Genomic DNA, 24239 nt, shown 5'->3' on the forward strand with positions numbered 1-24239 from the left:
GAATAGAGCATAAATTTTGCAATATCGATTATGGTGAATAGTCGTAATGGCATTCCAAGGCGTGAACTCGTTATTGGTCACACCAACGCGCAATCACTTCAGCTGCACTTTCAAGATATCCGCAGTATTATACTTAGCAACAAGACCGATATTTCGGAATTAGCGAGTCTTTCCTCATAAGTAACATGGCTGATTCACTGGTACACATCAATGGTTATACCCTCTTGCGAAATGATCTCAATTTAAGGCGAGGTGGTGGTGTAGCACTGTATATGAGTCAAGCATTGGCATGCCGATTAATTACTGTCTCACCTTAACGCATGGCCAAAGGCGTACATCCAGAGTATCTCCTAGTGGAGGCTCACTTTGGGTCTGTTGTCACTGTGTGCAATCGTGTACAGACCCCCCAAGGCTGGATATTAGGGGGATATGGAGGAAGTGATTATGCTCTATAACACTAGTTACGATCACTCAATATTGATGGGAGATTTTAATAGTGATTAGGTGAAGAGTTCCACCAACCAAAGAATTCTATGCAGGTCTCTCAAATCTCTTAATGCGTATAGTCAAACGGCAATCTCTCAAGACAAAGACAAGTAGATGATTCTAAATCGAATATCGACTACATCTGCTTAAATTGCTTGGAGGACGTCTCTTCTTATAAACACTTCGAGAACCCCTGGATCTATGCTTACGACACATTATTTGTGGACATTAATGTTTCGTAGGATAACAGTCAAACGGCAGCCACACCAAAACTCTGCTACAAGAATTTTGACAAAAATCAGGTATTCGGAGATTTTGCGTCGATCAATTGCAGGGTCGTAACTGAGGCCTTCACAGTCGACGTAAAAGTTCAGCTCCTGTCAATCTTAGATAGGCATGCTCCGTATAAGACTGCTAGGATGAAGGACAAACCCTCTCTATGGATAAATGCGCATGTCAGGAGTCTTATCCGAGCTCGCTACGCAGCATAGTCCACATATCGACGGAGCCGTAACCAAACCAGGGCTTCCAAGTACAAGCACTTGCGAAATCTGGTAAGACTGACAATACGCAACTCGAGGCATAAGTACTATCGTGACAGATGCTTCAACTGCCGAAATTCTACCAAAAAATGGAGAGTCATCAATGATCTCAATCTTACCAAGAAAAATCCTAACTCATACCAGCTGTTGTTATGCTTATTGTGCTAAGAAATTTCAATAAAAGGCTGAGTAATGTACAAGACAGGTGCAGAAAACTAGAAGCTTCTGAGACTTAGACATCTCAGTCCAAAGTCGGTGTTTACTCCTCTATGACATCAAGAATAAATTGAATGTACATAAGCATTAAAAAAAATTAAAAGATTTCTTGGACAAAACAAAAGCTGAAAATTTTTCTAAGAATGGTAGGAAATTCGTTCAGCGACAATTTTGAATCAAATTAGTTGTAGACTTGGCTGCAAAACACATAATATTTTTGATTTTAGTTCAAGTAAAGATGCAAAGTTTAAAGTATTTTGCTATAAACTGAAGTTAGAACTTCTATCTAAAAGTCTGTTAAATATTATAGTTCCCACTATCAAAAACTCAGAATCAATGAGTGAAGACGTAATTCGAGATGATAAATTAAAAGTCAAAGACATTTTACTCGATAGAGTGGTAAAAAGATATTATCTCAAAACATCTAACTTGCAAGATCCTGTTTACAGTATTAGAAAGTTAAAAAAAAATTAAAAAGTAAACACCTCTTACGACGGTTGTGGTTCGAAAAAGGCTGCACTAAATGAAATTTAACAAAGGTAAAGAATTGGGCTTAAAATTTATTGGATGTTCTGGAGAACTCGTTAGGAATTACGAAGTAATAAGTACGTCCAGTCCATTATATGGAGAAGAAAAACGAGACGATTTCTATAACGTAATAGTTAAAACTCTACCAAGCGACAAGTGACCAATTTTACCCAAAAATGCAAAGTAAAGATGGCAAAGAAATGTCAGACACGCATTGGCGAACTGTGACGACTAGGATCACATGACTGGAAACTGTCCAAAGGCTGAGATAGGTCTTCGGAAGTTCTACATTTGTGGAATTTTCACGACAGATGTACGGACACATAAGAAAAACAGCTCGAGATGTAGAAGGAAAATCAGTCTGATACATGGGATTTTCAAAGGCAGGGTTGTGGAAGTCGAAAGAACTAAGGTGGTCGTAGTCGTAGCTGTAGCCATGACCATGGTCACTCAGATTTCCGGAACTTAGAGCAGAAAAGGAAATCCAACAGCATCAGGAATGACATAGTTCTCAAAAGGCAGACATTATTTTCAAATTATAAAATGGCGCTCAATTGGCGCTCTTTTTTTGAACAAGTCAAATAGGACAGGTTTTAATTTTAACTTTGGCCACTTTATTTATTTTTGTATAGACTATTCGGCGTTAGTAGTCCCGTCTCACGTCGAATATGTCCAAGACAGAAATACCAAAGAAAGATAGAATATGGCGGGGTCTAACAAAGGCGAAAAAAAATGTTCTTGAAATTTGAGGACTGGGCATAAATATTTTAAAATGATAAACTTGATAAAATCAAAATCATCGCTGACTCAAGAAAACTGATCATTTTACGGAGTCAGTATAATTTAAAAAAAATCTGTACAGAAGTAAAATTCAAAAAATCTAAGGTTGAAATTCTGACATGTCTACAGATTTGAGAGCAAAGAGAGTGAGAAGTCTGCCACTTCGAAATAGTAACAATGAGATTGAGTTAAACGGAGTTGTTTGTGCACGTGATTTTATTGGAAACTGGCTGTCGCTACGTAAGTTTGCTGACATAGGCCTGTCTATTAACTTAGACGATAAAGAAATTAGCATATACGATACTATAACTGAAAATGTATAGATATTTAAAGTATGTCAGAAACCATATTGGACGGTTGAATTTTTTATGTCAGATAGAGAAACAAATTTTTCTTAAAAGTAGATCAATAATATCAAAAAAATCAAAATTATAACAGCTAAATCTGGAACATAGACTAGTCCCGAAAAGTCAACAGCAGAAAACATAAAATTCAATGACAAGTCAGAAAAATTGAAATTGGAAAATTTGGAAAGCTCAATCAAAACGGCAGGTTAATATTTCTTTTAACTTTCATCCCTGACAGTAAAGTTTGTTTTTAACGTCTGCTTAGTAAAACGTAAAGCGATAAATGTACGGCTGTGGGATGTTTTTACGTCCGCTGAGCGAAACGCTTCTACGAGGTCCGTGCGCATAGAATATCTATCTATACTTATGGTATCCATAACAAAAATCTGTATTTATATATATGATGGCCAAGTGTTATTTTTTTTTCTTGATGGCCAGACGCATGTGCGCATCGTTTTTTTGGTGCCTTTTCCTGTTACACTTTGTCGTTGCGTTGAGTCGATTCGCGCCTATTAACTATACTGCATAATATGTTTCTCGTTTCTTGTGCACGTGTACTCAAAATTACCACGATGTGCTTTTACAAACTTGATTTCAACTTTAGAGTTACTAATAGGTACTGGTGAGTAAATTTTTATGGCTATTTGAAAATCTTGTATAACCTCAAAAAGAGTAAGGAGCTAAGATATCGGTTTGTTATAGCATTGCATCATTAACCCAACTACTCTTGAATAGTTGTTTTAAATGTCTTCAGATGATTCAAGTGACTCTGAGTTTGACAAAGAGAGAATTGTAAGAAACTTGGAAGAAGAGGCAAATTCAATTAGTAGTGGACTGCTACCTCAAAAGTCTCGCGCTCTATATGAAGAAGCACATATTTAATACATGGTCTGGAAAATCAAGAATAAAGCATCGTTTGATAAAAGTTGTTTTTTACTGTTTAAAGAACTATCAAAAAAAAATTTTTTTTTCTTTTAGCCTTTACTATTAAATTATATTATTCTATTACAATTGGAATTGAGCAAACTTTTCTGTATGAGAAGACGAAAAATTGTATACATTATTTGGCCGTAAGGTGGCTGTGAACGGCCTCGTGACGTAACACACTAATATTTTCAAAAAAGTGGTTTAAATTTAAAAAATTCAATAAAAATACGCCACAAGACTACTTATGAGATAATTATGCTTTGAACATCCAACCTCATAATAGAAATTAGAGTGATGATTAAGCATCTTATAATTGAGTATGACAAACAAAGTAGAACCTGTATTTCCTGACATTGATCTCAGCTTTCTTACAATAAAGAGAATAAAAGAGCGGCGTTGGCTCAGTGGTAAGCGTGCTTGTCACTGATACAACGCAGTTCTAGGGGTCGCGGGTTCGATTCTCAGTGAATGCAGATTTTTTCAAAAACGGTTTTCATCGGGAAAAGTTCCTATGTAACCCTGGCTGTTTCGGGGCGGGTTTTTCCATGGAATTTTCCTTCGTAGTAATTCCAGAGTTTTTTCCTTGCCCCACAAGTTTTTGGACCTGGGTGAATGCAAAACAGTATTAGGGATATAGGTAGGGATAAGCGGATCCGATGCCAGGCGTCGAGCAGGGATCGCCAGCCTTACCGGCGAGGAGTGGTATGTGAAACATGGGGCTTCTGCAGGGATGCTAATTAGCCTGGATCCGATGCTTCGGCAGAGAGCGCCGGCTTAACCGGCGAGGAGTGGACGTCCTGGAATAATGGAGTCTCCTGCGAGGAAAGGCTATACAGTGACGAGTGGACCCGATGCACCATTGGTGCAGAGTGTCAGCTTAACTGGCAAGGTGTTCCACCGGAAATACTCACACTGTGCCCATGGATTCAGGTAGGATATGAGGAAATAGCTTTGAAAATGAGTGTAGCAATACATCCCTACACATAGAAGGTGAGTGGGTGCCCCCCGCGACTAGGCCAGTAGGCTGTCGTGGTAACCCGGTAGAAAAAAAAATTAAATAAGAAAATAAAAAATACGTAAGCCTAAGGGCATTAATAAAACTGTACTACATAGTTAAGTGTATCATGGAAACGATTTAACGACATTCGACCGTTTTTTTAAACTAAATTTCTATCATCAAAAATTCATCGTCTGGGCGAAATTATCAGGAATCATTACATAGGACATTTTTGTTTACAATATCTACATAGAACGTTTTTTTACAAACCAAACAGATTTGGACAAAAATTGACCGACACATTTTAAATTTAACTAAAATATTTTTTACGGGTTCTATATCGAAAAAAAAGATGCGTGTAAGAGAATTTTTTTTTTTTCGATATTTTTAAAAATAAACAAGACCGAAAATTCGTGAATTTAATGATTTATCGATAATAGCCTATTTTTCAAAAATTCATAACTACGGTTCACATCAACACGTGGGTCACATTTAATGGCTCATATTCTTGTTTTAAACCGTTTATTTTTTAAGTACAAATAATTGTTTTATTTTTTTCATAAAAAACTTATTTTATTAGCCAAGAAGACGGGAGAAAATAAAAAAAATACATAGATATAAAGAAATAAATAAATAATGACAAAATATTTTAATTCAAATAGTATAAAATTCAAAAAAAAAATTAAAAAATTACAGAAGTAATTAAGAAAAAAGTGTTTAACGTGATAGACGATGGTCCAGATGATCTTAATGAAGAGGATGATGACATTACAATTTTAAGAAATTTACAAGAAAGATTTAATACTTTTATAGTCACGTTTTATCACGTTTTTATCAGATTACACTCAACTGATGCCAGGCCAAAAAGATTACGTTTCTGTTAAAGTAGGTGAAACGCGAATTCATGTGCAATAAAAAGACTAATCTTAAATAACTTAAAAGAATTATATAATCATTTCAAAATTAAAAATCCAACAATTAAATGTAGTTTTTTGAAGTTCGCTAGTTTGCGTCCCAAACATTGCGTGTTAGCTGTAGCTTCTGGTACTCATTCTGTCTGTGTGTGTGCAATACATGAAAATGTTAAAGTATTAATTGACGGAACAAATTTTAAATCAATCACTGCTGATTCGCCGCAACCTATAAAAAATTACCATGATTGTTTGGATCGCATGATTTGTCCTAGTAAATCTACTAATTGCTTTGTAGGAGAATGTGATAAATGTCCTGGTATAACTAATATTATTAATCAACTCGATCAAACTTTTCGAAACAAAATAATTGAAAATAACGTTTTGTCCAATTTATTGACACATTCATTTTTAGTAAATATACAGAGAGATTTTTTAAATGAAAAAAAAATTAAATTACTGAAAAATAAACGTATTGTCATTTGTGATATTTCTGAGAATCATTTTTTTATAATTCAAAATTCTGTACAAAGTATTAACTGGAATAACGATCAAGTGACAATACATCCATTTTCTATTTATTACAAAGATGATTACAAAAAACGAATTGCAGCTAAAAAATGAGTAAGTATGTCTGATTGTTTACGACATGATATAATTGCAGTCCATATTTTTCAAAAACAATAAGTACAATTTATAAAATTAAATTTAAAGGGGGTTAACAAAATAATATATTTTTCGGACGGTGCCAGTGGACAATACAAAGATGAGAAAAATTTTATTAACCTTTCCCACCACGAAAAAGATTTTAAATCATCAGCTTAGTGGCACTTTTTTTAACTTCACATGGAAAAGGGCCATGTGATGGACTTGGGTGTACTTTAAAAAGACTTGTAGCTAGATCTAGCCTGCAAAGGGTTAATAACCCTATCCGAACACCAAAAGAGTTATTCGACTGAGCAACAGAAGCATTGCTGAATATAACGTGTTGTTATTCAACAGTTAATAAATACAAATTGGAAGAAAAACAATTGTCTGAACGTTTCCAAAAAGCTTTAACAATAAAAAGAACTTTAAAATATCATGGTATTAATCCGATTTCTTTACAGCAATTAGAAGCAAAACGGTTTTTATCTTGCGATAAAAAGGATATTGTAAAAATTTTTAAATAGAAAGTGTAAATACTGTCTTACTTTTAAATATTGTACTTATTATTATATTTCAAATATAATTCTTATCAACTAATGCATTTTCGAAATCTTACTAAAAAAACTTCATTTTCAACAATGTTTTTTATTTATTTTCATTTATGTATTTTTTCTATTTTTTCTTCTTGGCTAATAAAATAAGTTTTTGAATTAAAAAAAAAAAACAATTATTTGTACTTAAGAGATAGACGGTGTAAAACAAGAGTAAAGCCGTAAAATGTAACCCACGTGTCGATGTGACGTACCGCGCTAAGTTAATTAATTTTTTTCTCACAGTAAAAATATTTCCTCCATCGTTTTTAAAAGCGTTTTCGATAGAAAATTTGACGCAGAATACGATAAAAGTAGTAAAAAGTTGATTTATGGTTGGCGCCACTGTTAAAAATCGATTTAAACATTTAAGTTGTTAATAACAGTTTGAATTTTTTGACAATTTGTTTTGCAAGAACATTTTTTTAAAGCTTGCCTTTTTACCTTCAAAATAAAAAAAAAGGAATTTTTAGCTTAAATATAATTGAAGTTATGAAATTTTGAAAAATAGGCTATTATCGATAAATCATCAAATTCATGAATTTTCTATCTTGTTTATTTTTCAAAATATCGAAAATAAAAAAAATTCTCTTACACTTATCTCTTTTTTTTCGACATAGAACCCGTAAAAAAAGTTTAAGTTAAATCTAAATTGTGTCGGTCAGAAAGGTGTTTGGTTTATAAAAAAGCGACCCACGTACAAAAATATGGAAGTTTGTATTTTGTTCTGTAAATTCAAAAAAAATGCTACCTTTTGAAAATCACTTAAAATCTGGATGAACACGTAAAAAGTCAAAAAAAATTTATCGGGCTCGTCACTTGCTATACATTATATATGTGTGTGTGTGTGTGTGTGTGTGTGTGTGCGTGTTGGTTTTTATTGAGAATATTACGTTTCTTTAATTAAAGTCTTATATGAGAGTTCAAAACACATTCCATCATGAAAATCTTGTTCTTAGAAACTAGTTGTTAAATAGAAAAATTTACTAATATTTGAAGCAGGAAAGTTGTATTACGACACCGAAGCGAAAACGTGCTTCTAAAGATGTAAAAAAAATATTTGCAGCTGAATGCAAATATATATTTGCAAGTTTGATCGGCAATAACTGACTAGCAAAGAGTTTTTTTCACCTAATGTTTGTGTGTATTATTAATGGTGTCAGATAGCAGCAGTTGATGAAACAGTGAAGCACTGTAAAGCTGTATGTTTTTTGTTAACATGGTAATGATTGTTCTTTAGGTGCTTATGATTAATCTTTATGTTAAAATATGTCAACGAAAAAGTTTGAAAAAATAATACTAAGTACAAAAAACGTGTTACTCGTGAAACCAGTTACCTTAAATCCCATATTTTTATCCTAGCTAATAATGCAACGCAAGTGATTGGAAATCTTGTCGGTGATTCTAATAACAATATCATTCGACGGTTAATTCATCATTTTACATAAGTAATTAATTTTTTCACGATAGAATTTCGGAGACCAAGCCACCTAATATACACCTACCATAGCCCAAATTATAATATAAATTGATACTTCCATTTACTAGTGAGAAAGATCTGCCCGAAATTCATTCGAACATGAGTTACACGAGTGCAAGTAAGTGAAAACGGAGTCAATCGATGCAGTTTCTATAATTTGCTTATAATTATTTTATTCTGTGTTGATCAACACATCGTTAAAGAGATAAGACACGGCGCATCGTAAGAGGGATACTCTGAAGTTTCATCGCATAAATTAATGTTACAAAGGCTGTGTAATGCTTTCGGATAAAAGTGTTTAGTTCCGGCATGGAGGTTAACGGCCTTCACATTACAATCAAGCAATTCATTATTTTGTACAAAAAATCTTTGTTCACTATAGTTGATCGTACTTATTTGCTTATTGCAAGCTTTGTGCATTTAAAATTAAGTATAACCAAAGGATTTTAAATACCGTTGAAACAAGATTATCTACTATTAATTACAAATCTCGTTATTGCTGTCAGGAATGTTGTTAAAAATAAAAATAATATTCAGCGGTCTTTTTTAAGTAATAAAAAAAAAATTTCTGCTAAAAGAAAAAGTGTAAAATTACAAAGCATATCACAATTACACGAACAATAGGCACAAAATGAAGATAAGTACATGAAATAACCATCAATTTCATTTGAGTCAAATCAACTATGTGGAATAAAAATTATCTATATACAGGTCCAATGATAAGCCGTACGGTGATTCAACCTACTAAAAGTAGCTAAGATGTCTAAAAAATCTTATTTTGGTCGTGTTTAAAAGAAATACTGTATTGAAACTGGCATTTACACAGAAAAATGAGTCATTAAACTTAAAAAAAAAAAAAAAATACAGTCACTTAACGAGTAATCTATTATGATGTACGAAACACTACGTTTCTAATCGTGATATCTAACTGTAATGCTTGTGTGTTGTGTTGTTTGTGAATTATTTGTGTATACATAATTGTTCTTGTTTGCGCTGCTCTCTTTACATTATTTTTGTATAATTATATTCTTTCTGTATTTATTATTTATTTAATTATTCTTTTTATTTTTATTATTATTATTATTATTTTTTTTTTTTTTTATTTATTTGTTTATTTTTATTTACATTTTTTTTTTCTAATCTGTACACATCTTATGTATAACCCTTTTTATCACATCGTCTACCTCAATAATCATCAAGGATTGATTTTTAACTGAGCTAGTTGTCTTCTGCCTTTTGATCCTATCCGCTCACCTAGTAGCACATGTACCTCTCGTGCATTAACCATGGCCCTCTGGGTTGACAAGTCTTATAGTACTGAGTTGGTGTTTCCGCGGTTCCTCTCCCGTCCGCCTGTAATCATTCTCAAACCTTTAAGTATTATTGGGCCCCCCCATTTTAAAAATCCAAAAGATCCGGCTGCCACTCCTAGTGCTATTTCTGCTGCCATCAATGCGTATTCCTTCCAATTTAAGAATTCCTCCTTTATTTGTACTAACTCGTGTGCCCATTGGAGTATATCCGCTAGCTTTGTACCTGTTTTTATCCTATCGTCAAGTCTGTGCTCCTGGTTATCGAACTCCTGTAGTCCGTCTCTTTTTATCACTGCTTCTATTAACTCCAATAACATACCTCCTTCAGTCCCTTTCACTTTTTGTATTATATCCTTCAAGTTCAGGTTTGCGCTTTCAAGCTTCATTATGCAATTTTCACCTTCCTCTTGTCCTAGATCCAGTCTTGTATCCGATGCTTGAGCTATACAGTCTCTTGCTAAGCTGACGACCCCAGAATCCACCACCTTCAGTGTCTTGTGTTCGGTGTGTTCATAATGTATGTGGACTTTGTCCTTTCTCGTGGTAGTAAGAGCATGTTGGTTTTTAGCATGGAGATGTGTTCAAAATGTAACCTTTAACTTGTCTAATACTATCGGATATTCTTCTGGTTTTTTCACTGCAATCCCCAATATGATATGAATTTTACAGGGGTGGTCCTTTTCAACCTCCTGTGTTGGCTCCATTTGTGTGCATATTCGTGTTCTTCCTAGTCTTTTACATAGTTTTATCACCTCTTGCGGTAGTGGCGTAAATCTACTCTCACTAACACTACTCGCTATGTATTCGTATGTTGGCTGCGAGTATGCCACTAAATCCATAGCATTTAAGCCTTTTTGTTCCACTGGCAATGATAAAATTCTTCGAAGGAACAAATTTTCTTTCGTAACCAGAGGTATCCGTATGTTATTTATATTATTCTGCCGTTAGATGCCATGGTCGCTATTTCTGAGATTTCTCCGAATTCCTCTTCTGTAGTTGTATTTTCCCTTACTGAGAACTGTAGATCTGGTCTCAGCTGCTCTGCCAAAATTTTTGCTTCCAAAATCGCTCTCAATGCTGCATCTGGTATATGTGTCGTTCCCCGACTTGCCAAGTATATTATGTCCACCGTTGTTCCAAATTTTGTTATAAGTTTCTCGGCTAAGTTTCGCCCACCATTTCTGTAACTCTGTCATAATTGCTGAAGTATTCTACAAACATTTTTAAACCTTCCTCCGTTATTCTTCCAGCTTTATCTTGAAACCTTTTTATATCCTGAAGGTATCGTTCATGGTTTCCATATGTTATAATTCTAATTTGTTCCGTCAAGTACTTAGTCGTTTCCATTGTGTTAGTCGCGATCGCCTCTACTAGCTTTTGTATTTTCTCTTTTTCTGCGTCAGTCACACCCCCCTGCAGCGCTTGCACCGTCTTGCTTTGATCACCGATCGTTTGGCCTACTACTGTTCTATATGCCTCTTTTACCCTATCCAAGGCCCTTAACACTTTTCCTGCCGTGTACTCTACTTGTTCTATACATTCGTGTTCCTTTTCCACCGTCACCCTGCACTTCCATTTTGCTTGCTTTTTCGCGTCTAAAAACGAATTTACCTCTTTGACAACGTCATTCCAATCTACATACCATATCATTTTCCAAGTTGATGCGACAGCTTGGACTGGGCCCAAGCTCTCCACCAATATTCCAGGGTTTCTTTCAATTTCTTCTATCTCTCCAGGTTGCTGTGTCACCGGCATGGTTCCAGCCCTGAAACACAAGATTTGTATTCTTTTTTTTTGTTTATACCGTTTTGATTGATGATTTCGTAAGTCGTCCAAAGGCCACGCTTACGAGAGAAGTATACTATTTTGGTCTTGTTGTTTTTGATATCTCGTTTTTTTTTTTTTTTTTTTTTTATTTGCTTCTTACTCTTATGCGATTTGTTTTTGTTATCTTGCTTTATTCCCCGAGTTTCCTATTATCTAACAATTGGGTTTTTATAACGCATACTCCTTGATTTTATCCACGTGTGTAGTTCTTGTTTCATGGCCACGTTTCAGTTTTATATTGTGGTTTTTATAATTTATTCCTACGATTTTGGATGGTCCTTCGTAGTGATCCTCATATTCCTTTCTCGGCTCTTTAAAAACATAGACCATTTCCCCTTCCATGAAAAATCTTGTGTTCAATTTTTTGTCGTCATAATATTTGGACCTGCACTTCGCCTGAACTTGATTCATGGCTGCTATTGTCCTTAGCCGCGTCATTGTTTTTATGACGTCTTCTACATATTCATCATACGTTTGTTCATTTGTTGTTTTCTTGAAGCTAGATGGGATTCTGGCTGGGTAGCCCAGCAATACTTTTTGAGGCGCTATCCCCGTTGCTGAGTGTTTTGTCGAATTGTAAGCGCACATGCACATGCCCAAGTGATCGCCCCAAAAGTCATCTTCATTTACGTACGCCTTTAAATATTCCGTTAATGTATGATGCATTCGTTCTATAGCGCCGTTACTCTGTGGATGAAAGGCTGTTGTTCCCATTTTTTCTATTTTAAATACTTTTGCGAACTTTTCCAACAGTTTGTTTTGGAAATGTGCACCTCTGTCTAACAGCATTTTCTCTGGGGGGCCAAAGTATGCAATTATTCTGTTTAAAAGTGCTTTTGCTGTTTCTAACGCCATCGCTTTTTTTACTGGTACAAGAATTATATATTTCGTGAGCCAGTCCTGAATTGACAGTATATGACTATTGCCATGTGCCGATGGTTTGTTTATCGGGCCATAAAAATTAATTGATATTTTTTCAAATAGCCTAGCTGGTGTATCTATTACAACTTGAGTCTGTTTTGATCTTTTTATAACAAGTTTCTTTAATTGGCATGATTCACAACCTAACACGAACCGACGTACGTCCGGTCGCATATTTCGCCAGTAATAGTCTTCCGCAATTTTGTTGTAAGTCTGGTTCATACCTCTGTGGCCTTCTACCGATGACTTGTGGTATTCTTTGAGTACATCAAATTGTTGCTTTACTGGTGGTGCTACTTAATTGTTTCAAAGACGATATGCATTTCTTAATATCCGATTTCAATCCTGCACTGTTTTTTACTTCTCTCCTTACTGCCGTCTCTTTCTTTCTCATGCTCTGATCTGTTCAAGCATATTTTAATTATTCTTTAATATATTGTGTTTAATTTCTGGTCTTTTTTCCCAATTCACTTTTATATTTTCTTTAGTCTATGTGTTTTTTACAGGAGCGACAGAAAAATTCTGTCTAATTTTGTTTAGAGTGTCGAGCTGCCTTTGTCTTTTCTTCCTTTGCTTTTGCCTTGTTTGGTGGTCTATGACAACATAAGGTGTGCTCGTTTTTTCTTCTTCTCGGGTCAACGCAGTTTTAAATATGTTTAGAATGCAGTAAGATTTTTCTGAGCTGCTTTGCTGTCAAGTCCAGATCAAACAGTAGAATAAGACAATACAACAGGCAATTACCATCGCCCTTTACATCTACTAAATTCCACTCTTCCCAACGCTCTGCACAATTTTCGTCTGATCCACGTTTTTGCTTATTAAATGCATCGTTTGAAATCAATTGGTTCTTTTTGCTTGATTCTTCATGATTCAAATTATGGAACGCCCCAGACATATCGTCATGATATAAGGATAGCCTTTCTCCCTGATTATCCCACGAAAGATTAGCTCCTTCACTGCTGGTCTTGCCTTCACTTTTCTCTTCCGTACTTACTGTTCCCTCTTTTTGTTTTGTTTTAATCACCTTTTTTACTTAAATTTTTGCTGCTATCATCTACTTCCCATATATTTATTTTAACTCCTGCTTTTCCCTTTATCTCTCTTTTTCTGATGTCAACAAAACCTTTTTTTTTTAATTCTATCTGTCTTCTCTTGTAACATGCTGGTAAGGTCGTTCAGAATTTTTGACTCCTTTTCTGCAAAATAGTTAGACTCTTTCTGCCTTTCTTGTCGTGGATTTTCTGATTTTGTTTTCCCCCCGGACATTCGATCCTCCAAAGTACTACGACTTTTTGAGCTTCTCTTCTTTCTGTCGTCTCTCTCTTTCCCATGCTCTGATCCGTTCAAGCATATTTCAATTTTATAGTGTTTAACTACTGACATAAGGTGTGCACTTTTTTCATACCCCTTTTATCCAGCCCTTCTCTATCTTCATGTGCTCCAATTTATTCTTTAGTGGCCCCTGTGATAAGATTTCCTCTTTAGTTATTCGTTTCTCCTAAGCTTTTTTTTCCGAACACAATTCTACTTCAGTCTTTTCCTTTCTGGGATTTTTATGTGATGAATCTGAATCTGATTCTACTACTACCTTCTTAAGCTTACCGTCAATCTGTATTTATAATTTTTCCCTGATTTTGAATACACGCACTGGTGGGCCATCACTTACAACACCCTCTTCCTTTTCTTGTTCATCTGCCATTTGATATAGTTCTACTCGCGGTAGTTCTGGGTTTTTTTCGCCCTCTTTCACAACTGGGTTTCTTGAAAGAGCATCTGGTGCAATGTTTGAGATACCTGGGCGATAAATGATGTCAAATTCATAACCACGCAACTCTGCCTTTAATCTGTTACGCCGAATGTCGGGTTTTTTGGACGTGTTCAAATGTTTCAACGGCTCGTGATTCGTAACCACCGTAAACTTTTGGCCATACAGATAAGGTCTAAACTGTTCCTTTGCAAAAACTACTGCTAGCAACTCTTTACATACGTTGGCTATCTTAAGTTCACTGCCCTTGAGACACTGTGAAGCATATTCACACGGTCCATCCTTACCTATCTATCTCTGACTAAGGATTGCCCCGATGGCATAATCCGACGCATCTGTTGTTACAATGAAAGGTTTACTTAAATGCGGTGATGTTAATACAGGTTCCGAACATAGCGCATCCACTAGTGTTTTAAAAGCCTCTTCCTATTTTTCAACCCATTTAAACTCCGTATTCTTTTTTGTCCTTGTATAGAGTGGCCTTTGCATAATCTTTTATGAATTTTCTGTATTATCCTGCGAATCCAAAAAACTGCTTTATTTTCCTTGTATTTGTCGGTCTTGGATATTCTTCTGCGGCTTTGATCTTCTTCGGATCCGTCTCTATCTTACTATTTTCAACCACGTGACCAAGGACTTTTGCTTCTTTCTTCAAAAATTGAAATTTTTTTGGCTTTATGGTCAAGTTTGTTTTTGCTAGTCTCTCTATCAATTTTTTTAAGCGTTTCTCGTGCTCTTCAAGAGTTGCTGCGAACACCATGATGTCGTCCATGTATACTTAGATTTCTCGCCCTTGTAGCTCGACTAGAGCTCACGTTATCGCCCTTAAAAATGTATTTGGTGACTCTGAGCACCCCATTGGCATACGTTTATATTGATAATGACCGTCGGGTTCCGAGAACGCAGTTCAATGCGCGTCCTCTTCTTGAATTTTAATCTGGTGAAATCCACTCTTCAAATCAACTACTGTGATGTACTTAGCGGCCGCTAAATGCTCCAATATGTCACTTTGAAAGGGTAGTGGGTAACAGCTTTCAACTGTTCTTTCGTTCAGCTGTTTGAAATCCGTGACTAGTCGCCACCTCTTCTCGCCGTTTTGTCCCGGCGGTTTAGGCACTATCCATATATTTGAGTTATATGGGGACGTTGACGGTTTTATTATGTCCAAATCTATCAATTTTTGAATTTTTCTGATGATGTTTTCCTTTACCGCAGGTGAGTATCTATATCGTCTGACCACGACTGGCTTATTTGTTGTAGTCTCGATTTTGTGTTAAATTAAATGAGTAGTTTTAAACGGTTCCCCGTCCAACCTAAACACATTCATCGATATTAATTTTCTTACGTGCTGTTACTCTTCTTCATTACAGCCTATAGTGTCATAATTTATTTAATTATTTTCTCAACACTTTTTAAATCGCAGTCTTTTCCGCGTACGTGTCTATTTCTTTATCTCCATCTAAACTTTTAAATCTCAGCCATTATTTCTTTCCATTTCTTTTTCTTTCAATTTGCCTTCCTCAAGCAAGCCCACAAATATAGTTTTTTCTTCTCTGTCGCCGTTTCCCACGTTGCCATCCATTTCCCTTTTCTTTACTTCTTTACACTCCATTAGATCCACGTCCAGTACTGTAATTCTGCTTTTGTTGTTTTAAAAGTTTACACTTCCTGCATATATTTGACCCTTATTATTAGTGCCGTAAAAGTCTCCGAAATGCACATGTTCTCCCACATCTTGAAGTGGCACAAATCCAACTTGAATCTTTCCGAATTCTTTCTTGATTCTTGCATATATAACCTGTCTTGATCTTGCTGCTATCTTAAAATTTTCCGCCGTCTTCAGAGAGATTTCCACACCATCTAGACTGAGTGTATTTGTTCTTTTGCTTACCTTGCCATTGTATTTTTTAAACATATCCCATTCAAGGATTCCGTCTACTTCGATCGGAAAATCCTGCGAGACTACACGAACTTCATACTGTAAATCATTGCGTCCACCGTGCCTTTCGTTTCACGTTCTCCATGAGTTGTTTCAACATTTTTGCATTCTTATCCAATGGCAAATTTTCTTTAATACAATCTTCTTTTAGTATCGAGATCTCAGCACCCGTGTTGGCATAGAAATCTGATCTCTTATTTCGGAAATCCTCACCCTCCAGCGTTACTGTTGGCGGTCTGCGTCCTACTGCTGCATAATTAATTAGTACTGTCGTGACTACTTTTTTTTCCTTTTTTTCCATCGATATATTTTTATCGTTTAGATTTTTTTTACATTTGGCTCGATTTTTTGACGAGCATTAATTTTATTTTTGTTTATCTCTTTTCCTTACACCTCCGTCTATACAGGTTTTTATTCTCTCTTTCCAATTTTTACATCGTTTACTTTTCGTCCTTTTCAATATCCCATGTGTATGTCTAGGCTTATAACGCTCGTTATTTTTCCAGCCATAATTATTTCGGCTATCATCCCTAACACTGTCATTTTGGCCGTAATTTTTGCCATTCGGCTCATAATATCTATTATTACTATTGTTATTATTATTATTATTATTATTATTATTATTATTATTATTTTCGCGATAAGCATATCCTTTTTCGAAATCTCTTCTATATCTGCCGTAGTTGCATTTATTCTCCACCTGAGCCCTATTATTATTATTATTATTATTATTATTATTATATCTGTAATCTCTGGGTCTTCTTCCACTATTATTATACGATCTTCCACCTCTTCTTTTTTCACCCCTATCCTGGTACCTTGTATAGTACGGTGCTCTTGTCTCCTCACTGCGACCTTTCTTTACTAGCAGCCCCTTTTATATGTCGTGCCACAATGAACGACACTCTCCTGCTGTGTGCCCAATTCGGCCACAATAGTTACATTTATTTTCTTCGTTTTCCCTTTTGTTAATTTTTTTTTCCCATCTCTTATATTCATTGCTGCCCTCTCGAGGTGACTTCATAGCCATAATATCCTCGACTTTCAATGCCAATGTAATGGTCTTTGTTAGCGTTATGGGCCCATGCATTGAAACTTCGTGGTTGTACGGGGGATTGAGGCCTGATATATATTAGGTCACTACTTCTTTTTGGATATTTTTTTAAATTTCTGCCTTAACATTTCATAAACTTTAAGGTTTGCTTCTTGAAGTCCCATGGCTCTGTTGAACAATTTTTGCAGACGATCTGAGTATTCTTTTACAGATTCCCTATTACTTTGCTGTTTCGGCCTAATTTTCGCTATAACTGTCTCTGAGCTATTGATGGCCCCGTACTTTTCTGTGTCCTCCTCGAGAAAATCTTTTATGGACTTAAACTGTGTGATTCTATCGTTTAAATGTGCTGCTGCTGGACCTTTTAGCCTACTGGACAGCGTTGCCAAAAAATATAGGACGTCTCTGTCGTCTACCTTCCAGCCTATTGCCCTTACTACTCTTGTGAATGCTGTTAGATTTATTGGGTCGCCTGTAAATGTAGGTATTATGGGGATTATTGTACTCAATTCTTTAATTGAGTAATTTATATTCTTCTCATACTCCCGGTGATGCGGCAATCTGTGTATAGGTCCATCTATTGTTTGCTGCCACCTCTCCCGGTTATTTAAAAAATTTTTGAACCCCCGCATCGATCCAGATTTTCTTCTATCTCTGTTGTAAAATTCTCTTTTATTTTTCCCCCCTTATTTTCTGACAATTTCTGGAACAACTCTGTCTCCCTTCTCCAATTGACAAGCTGATTCCCAGCAGGCCCCCATCTGACTCATCCTCTTTATCTTCACTATCATCACTACGCAAGGGCTCTATATATGATTCTGAGGCTTCATTTCCTCCAATTATTTGCTTAGGGCTCCTTTTTCTTATCTCTTAGCACGACTGTTTTTATGCCCTTAAAGATTTTTGCACTTAAGTTCTTTGTTTTCTTGTTTGACTTTTTTAATTCTTTGACCACCTCGGAATCGTGGCAAAATTGCAACCATAAAATGTCGTCTGTTACGACCTCCGCGTCTGCTAAGCAGTCCACCGCCCCACCTACAACGTTATCAATTTTTTCCGACTGCATTTTGTTTTTTGTTTTTGTTTTTTTTGCTTGTACTTATTTGTTATGGGCCTATCTGATAAAACTTATTGCCTAGCAGTAATATTATTTACCGTTAATATAAATTTTCTACCTGGAAAGTATTGTAAGTAGTACGATTTAAAGCATTTCCGTATCCGTAAACAAAATGTCCAAAGAAAAATAATGCTACCAGAAGGTGCGTGGTGTTGTGTAGTTTCATGTTTTGGCTCTCCCTTGTCTCATTTCCTGACGGTGCCAGCCTCCTGGATGGCTGCTATGCGCCCATGCTGGTATTTGACACGCGCTCGTTTCCCACGTGTCTTACCACGTGTGTCTTCTTAATACTGTATTTTCTTTTTCTTGTTATTATTTACTGTTTTTTATTTTTTTTTTATTTCACTTTTTTTTTCACGATAGTTCTTTTTATTTTCACTTACACTGCACTAAGGGGGCTTTCCGACGACGAAAGAAAACAAAAAAAAATTTCCTATCACTTTGTCGAACACAACTCACCACACGTTGAGCACTAACAATTGGGGGTGGGGTTATCTACAACCTCCTATTACGTGGAAATCATGAAGCTTGGGGGTGTAAGAGGATAGAATACACGTGAAAGAAGGTTGTATATCCGTTTATTCGTGGATCAAAGCGAGAGCAGTTGCGTGCGAGGTGTTAGGTTCGGAGGCTGATGGAGAGAGCGGGCGGGAGAGCTGATAGCGCTCGGGCCCGCCGCCAAAAGGTGTTCATCATACTCTGTGTCCGCTACTCATGCGCCGCGAGAGGTGAGTCTTGGGCGCGAACTTAGAAAGTCTCTACATACTGTACGTCACACAGTTATTAAGGAGAAAAATTTTCGTATAAGTACTTATTGTGTTACAAGAATTGTAAAATATCTTATTTAATTTCGTTTGTTATCACGCAAAAACCTATACGTCTATGTTGTGAGTAAGTCTCTATAGAAAATTTTTTGAATTTTGGTACAGTTCTGAAGAGATCCTAAAAATTGGAAACAAAATATAAAAAACCTATAAATAAATACGTTTTGCTCACAAAGAATGTTGTAAAGAGAAGCTCTTTCTAAGGATAGACGTGGAAGTGGTCGGATTGACTTTTAAGGTGGCTACGCATGATACGGCTTTTTCCTTGCAATATTAATTAGTAAGCGATTACTTATCAAGATCCTCGTATTTTATTTGTAAGCACCCCGAAGCCACCGTTTCTCACGTAACAATGCTCTTTGCGTGATTAAAAAACAACTTCTCACCGGGTTATAGAAAAATTTACAATAGAACTGTTAAAAAAACTTCAAAAATAGTATGAACTTTTTTGCCAACAAAAACGGTACTGTTAAGCTAATCAGCATGAAAAATTCTGGAAATATTAGGGCTTGAAAATACCTACTGTGAAGATACTGTTAATTAAAAAATATGTTTTGTTACATTGTAGACGGCCGATTGTATAAACATATTTTAATTCTGCAGGAGTCACCTTGTAAGACTTTCTAATGCCTTTTAAGAGATAAGTTAAAAAATCATGTTTTCACTAAAATACACTTTTGTTTCTCTTTGCATAAGATAGTTGCTTATTTCATTTTATCAAAAATTCTATTAAGATTAAGCTAAATTGTTGGTATTAGAGCAAAATGAGTAAGAATTAATTGTAGATAATGTACGTAATCTACGTAACGAGGGATGATAATTAATTAACTGAGAATATCGGTAATCTAAATAAAATGAGGCATACGCGCACATACCTTAGTTTCTTTGCTTGCAGTGTGCCAGATCCTGATGGTCTGGTCATTGGAACAGCTTGCGATAAACTCACCGCAGGAACTTATTCGAGCCATTCTGACCCACTCCCTGTGACCAGTAAGGGTCTTGACGCAGTATCCTGTAGTAACCTCCCACATTTTAATGGACTTATCACGGGAGGCACTAACAACGTAATCACCTTGTGATGTAAACGTTACCGAGCTCACATTGTGGTCATGGCCATGCATTGTTTTTATGCAAGAGAAGGACTGCTGAAAGTCCCACAACTTGATGGACATATCAGAACTGCAAGAGACAAGCAGTTTGCCATTCATATCAAATGCTACGTCCTGCACGCTGTCTGTGTGACCCTTCAACGTTCGTTCAAACTCACCAGTCTCAAAGTCCCATACCTAAAAAAGAATAGTTACATTTAAAGATTTTATAATTGACTCACAACCGCGTATGTGCAAGCCTTGACTCTTTTTATATGACACCTATCAATACTACAACTAACGTCTAGTATCAATGTATACCCAAAAAAGCTGGCCAAAATAAAACAAAAAGCTTCGATTTTACAATTGTTTTTATTTTTTAGTGACTATCATATACAACGAAAAAAATAGATTTTGAAAAATACACACACACACCCACAGAGAGAGAGAGAGAGAGAGAGAGAGTTTCAAGACCAAATTCAGTCACCAACCTCACCTAACCCTACTCTTCTTGACCCTCCGCACCACTCGTCAAAACTTTAAATATTTCCTTGAGCCACCCTTCAAAATAAGCGAAAAAAACTCAAAATTTTTTGCTAAAAATTAACCTAACAATAAATATCCTACGAAAACAAAGACACCCTTCAGGCTACCATCACATTCTAAGTGGTCCCACTCCAGGTCCCCTCCGATAACCTTTATGATACTTGTTAAAATTAAATTACGAATCATAATTTAAGATTAAATAATCAAAATACCAAACAATACACAGTAGGATTATTATTTAGGTGATCATTTTATTAACGTGATACATTTTTGTTAATTCTGAAAATTTACGTTGGTGTTAATAGTTTTTATACTATTTTTATACATAATGACATATTCCATACGAAAGGATGATTTGTGATAGATACTCTTGTATAAATGTTCACGTATGAATTAAGTGAAATTTCTGCCAAAATATACTTGTCAATGTCGGTACTAGTAAGTAATTTTTCGTTAGGATGCAATTTAACAATAATGTGAGACTGATAGACCTCGTCTTTGAAATGCGATTGCGTAAACGTAGAAAATAACTTTTCCAAAAATATTTGGCTTGCTTATATCATCTAATACTAACTTAAGTTTTATATGATATAATCCGAGAGTAATATTCAGTATATCATTGGAAATTTTCGCATTGCTGCCATTGAATTTTAGTAACGTTTTTGCGTACACCTTGCACCACTAATAAATGTTGAAGTTTATATGAAAATGTTTTCTACTTTGTTAATTTAAAAATTTTATAACTATTTGATGCATTACGCAATATAAATCGGTTAGATTTTGGTAACATTTAATTCTTAATATTTTTTAATTATTATAAAAAAAGTTTAACTTTTGGCTTTCAATCATGACGTATACATGCAAAAAAAAATGTTGCGTTAATCTCTCAGCATATAGTACAGAACTGAAAATCTTACTGCTAGCCGATAAGAAGTTCTATACGAATAATAATAAAACATTAGATTTTGTGCATCGATTAAATTTTCTTGCCTACAGCAAGTACTCTATTGTACATCTCCTGATGAGAAAATTAAAAGAAAAATTACAGGATCAACATCCTGTGATAATTTATCTAGATATGTAAGAACTAGTTCACTATTAAGTCAATCATTTGGATATACTTACGAGTCATTATCTACAATATTTCCTGATTTTAAAACGATTATAGTTCCACATTTTCATATTGCAGGTTTACTCTGCTAACAATTTTTATTGTTATGTTTTTTTAAAAAGTTAATTTTATAGATTCTTCATTATCGATTAGATGTTAATGTTTGTATTTTTTTGCATATGGATTTTGTTTCATAATTTGTGTTTTCTGAGTCAAGAACATGGCATAACTACCACCATGCTAGTAGTAAAAGTCTGCCAGCGTAGGTGTGGTTGAAAAATGCTCTTCACTCGCGTGTAACCAGCCGTTATCGACAGAGTTTTAAAAAATTCTTTTTTTTCATACAACTTATTATTGTTGTCTTATAGTTGGCTACATATTGTACATATGTAAAGCACTGTAACGAGAAAATCGGTTTATAATTAAGGACTGTAGGTGACTTTAAACATTTTTTTCTTGATTGGCCCCACTGTGTATCAGTGAGACAAGTGATTGTATAAGATTAAAATCATTAGGAGTGCCTTAGCTTTTTGCAGACAAGCTTTAATCAAAAGTTCATTGGCCAAGAAAATAATTTTAATTTGAGTAGAAACCAAAAAGATAGGTTTGTGTTATAATTTTGCTTACAGTTTATTTTATTGGTTGCAAATATTTGATGCAACCCGAATCGGCCCATAATTTGACTGCGGGAAACTAGGATGATTTGGAAGAGTGCCGCCAATTAAGAGCAGCAGTATATGGAACTCGACCCAGACGAGTCAAGCAGAGGACCTCGACCGAAGAAGAGTCGAGGATGGTAGGATTGATTGATTGAGACTGGTTAGTGTAGGAGGCTTCAAGCCTTTTATACGGTTTCGCATGGGTCAATTTAAGGGTGCCGTTCTTGTGTACACGCATAGTTAGAGTATTGGGAAGAGGTCCTGAGAGCGAATCGGGAAAGCGATCATCGAATGGGAAAGCTTGATTTGTAGATCACGCCCTTGCATAATTCGGGGCCACCACTCAGTTCGAGTACTTGATGTTTTGCAAGTTTAGAAAATCTTCTTCCCAGTCCATCACACTAGAGAGAGGGGAGACAATATTCCTTCTTCTCCTGTCTCGCGGTAAAAACAATAAGCAGTGATAATGAAAATAAAAATAATAATAGCAAATATAGTAGCAATAGTTCTAGCAGTGGTAATAGTAGTAGTAATTACAAAATGATAATACAAATAATAATAATGATAATAACAATAAACGTAGTAATAGTAACGTAAGTATAAATGTTGTCAATAATTATTATATTGTTAATTTATATCTGCAGCAGTGATAATATTCTTGAGAGTGGGAAAGAAAGGGGGAAAAAAGGCTGTGTAGTTGTACACGGTAGTGGTGGCATGGGGTTGCTTGTTACAGTGCGGGAGTGTACCAATCGCCAACGAGATGTGTGGCTTCGTTTTATTTGACTAAAAACAACATTTGTTTTTTGTCACCTCTTGTAATTTTTGCACAAGTTGGCGTGTTTTTAGCGTCTGAGTTTTCACGGAAAATTTTATTTAGAGTAATAAAGGTGCACTGCGTGCGGGTGAGTTTCCTTTGAAACGGTTTTTTCTCGGAGGTGATAAGAAGCGTAGAATGCCTCTTCTTTTTAATGCTGTTTGTGCGGATGGATAGGAGTAGTAGAGAGCGAGGACAGTGCAGAGGAGTGGGTGTGTCTAGTAATTTAAAATTTTTGAGGATTTGGCTGCAGACGTTACACCTTTAACTATTTGCACCACAGATGGTTTTGTTGTTGATCTCCATGGTCCTTTTTGACAACAGAAAATAATGCAAGCATCATGCAGAAAGTAATGGATGAACCAAATAGTATAAGAACTATCATGAGAAAATATGATACTTACATTGCGAATAATGGTTTTAGGGATGTGGTACCTTATTTGTAAAATTTTAATTTTAAGGTTCTCATGTCTGCTTAAAAGGGAAATAGACCAAACTTGAGAAAAACTGAAGCGAATGAATTTCGTTACATAACGAAATTGAGATGGATCCTAGAGGATGCTCATGGCGTTCTAGGTAAGAAGTACAATCTTCTTTACTATCAATAAGATTATAAACTGTTACCAAAAGCTGGTGCAAATTATAGAATTGCATGTTTTCTCAATAACTTTTTTGGTAAATATTTAAATAGCGATAAAGATGATGACGGCTTAGAAAGTATAATCATCGCAAGAATGTTCAATATTAAACAAAGAGAAAATACTTTAGTCATAGAAACTGAAGTAGACAGATAGTCTCGACGACCC

General features: G+C 35.4%; 1 protein-coding gene across 5 annotated transcripts in view; it reads right to left on the minus strand.

The window, feature by feature from the left end:
- The window catches only part of Lis-1 (LisH and WD40 domain-containing Lis-1), a 360764-nt gene that overhangs the window by 25521 nt on the left and 311004 nt on the right, over positions 1-24239 (minus strand). For all 5 annotated transcript variants that reach the window (XM_014349624.2, XM_089597619.1, XM_014349625.2 and 2 more), the window contains one exon: positions 20088-20498. In XM_014349624.2, the coding sequence (XP_014205110.2) occupies positions 20088-20498 (411 nt within the window). The remainder of the gene's footprint in view (positions 1-20087; positions 20499-24239) is intronic.

The sequence above is a fragment of the Copidosoma floridanum genome, unplaced genomic scaffold (assembly GCF_036245765.1).
Source record: "Copidosoma floridanum isolate Cflo_tuat_1 unplaced genomic scaffold, Cflo_Japanese_pri ptg000034l, whole genome shotgun sequence".
Taxonomy (NCBI): Eukaryota; Metazoa; Arthropoda; class Insecta; order Hymenoptera; family Encyrtidae; genus Copidosoma; species Copidosoma floridanum.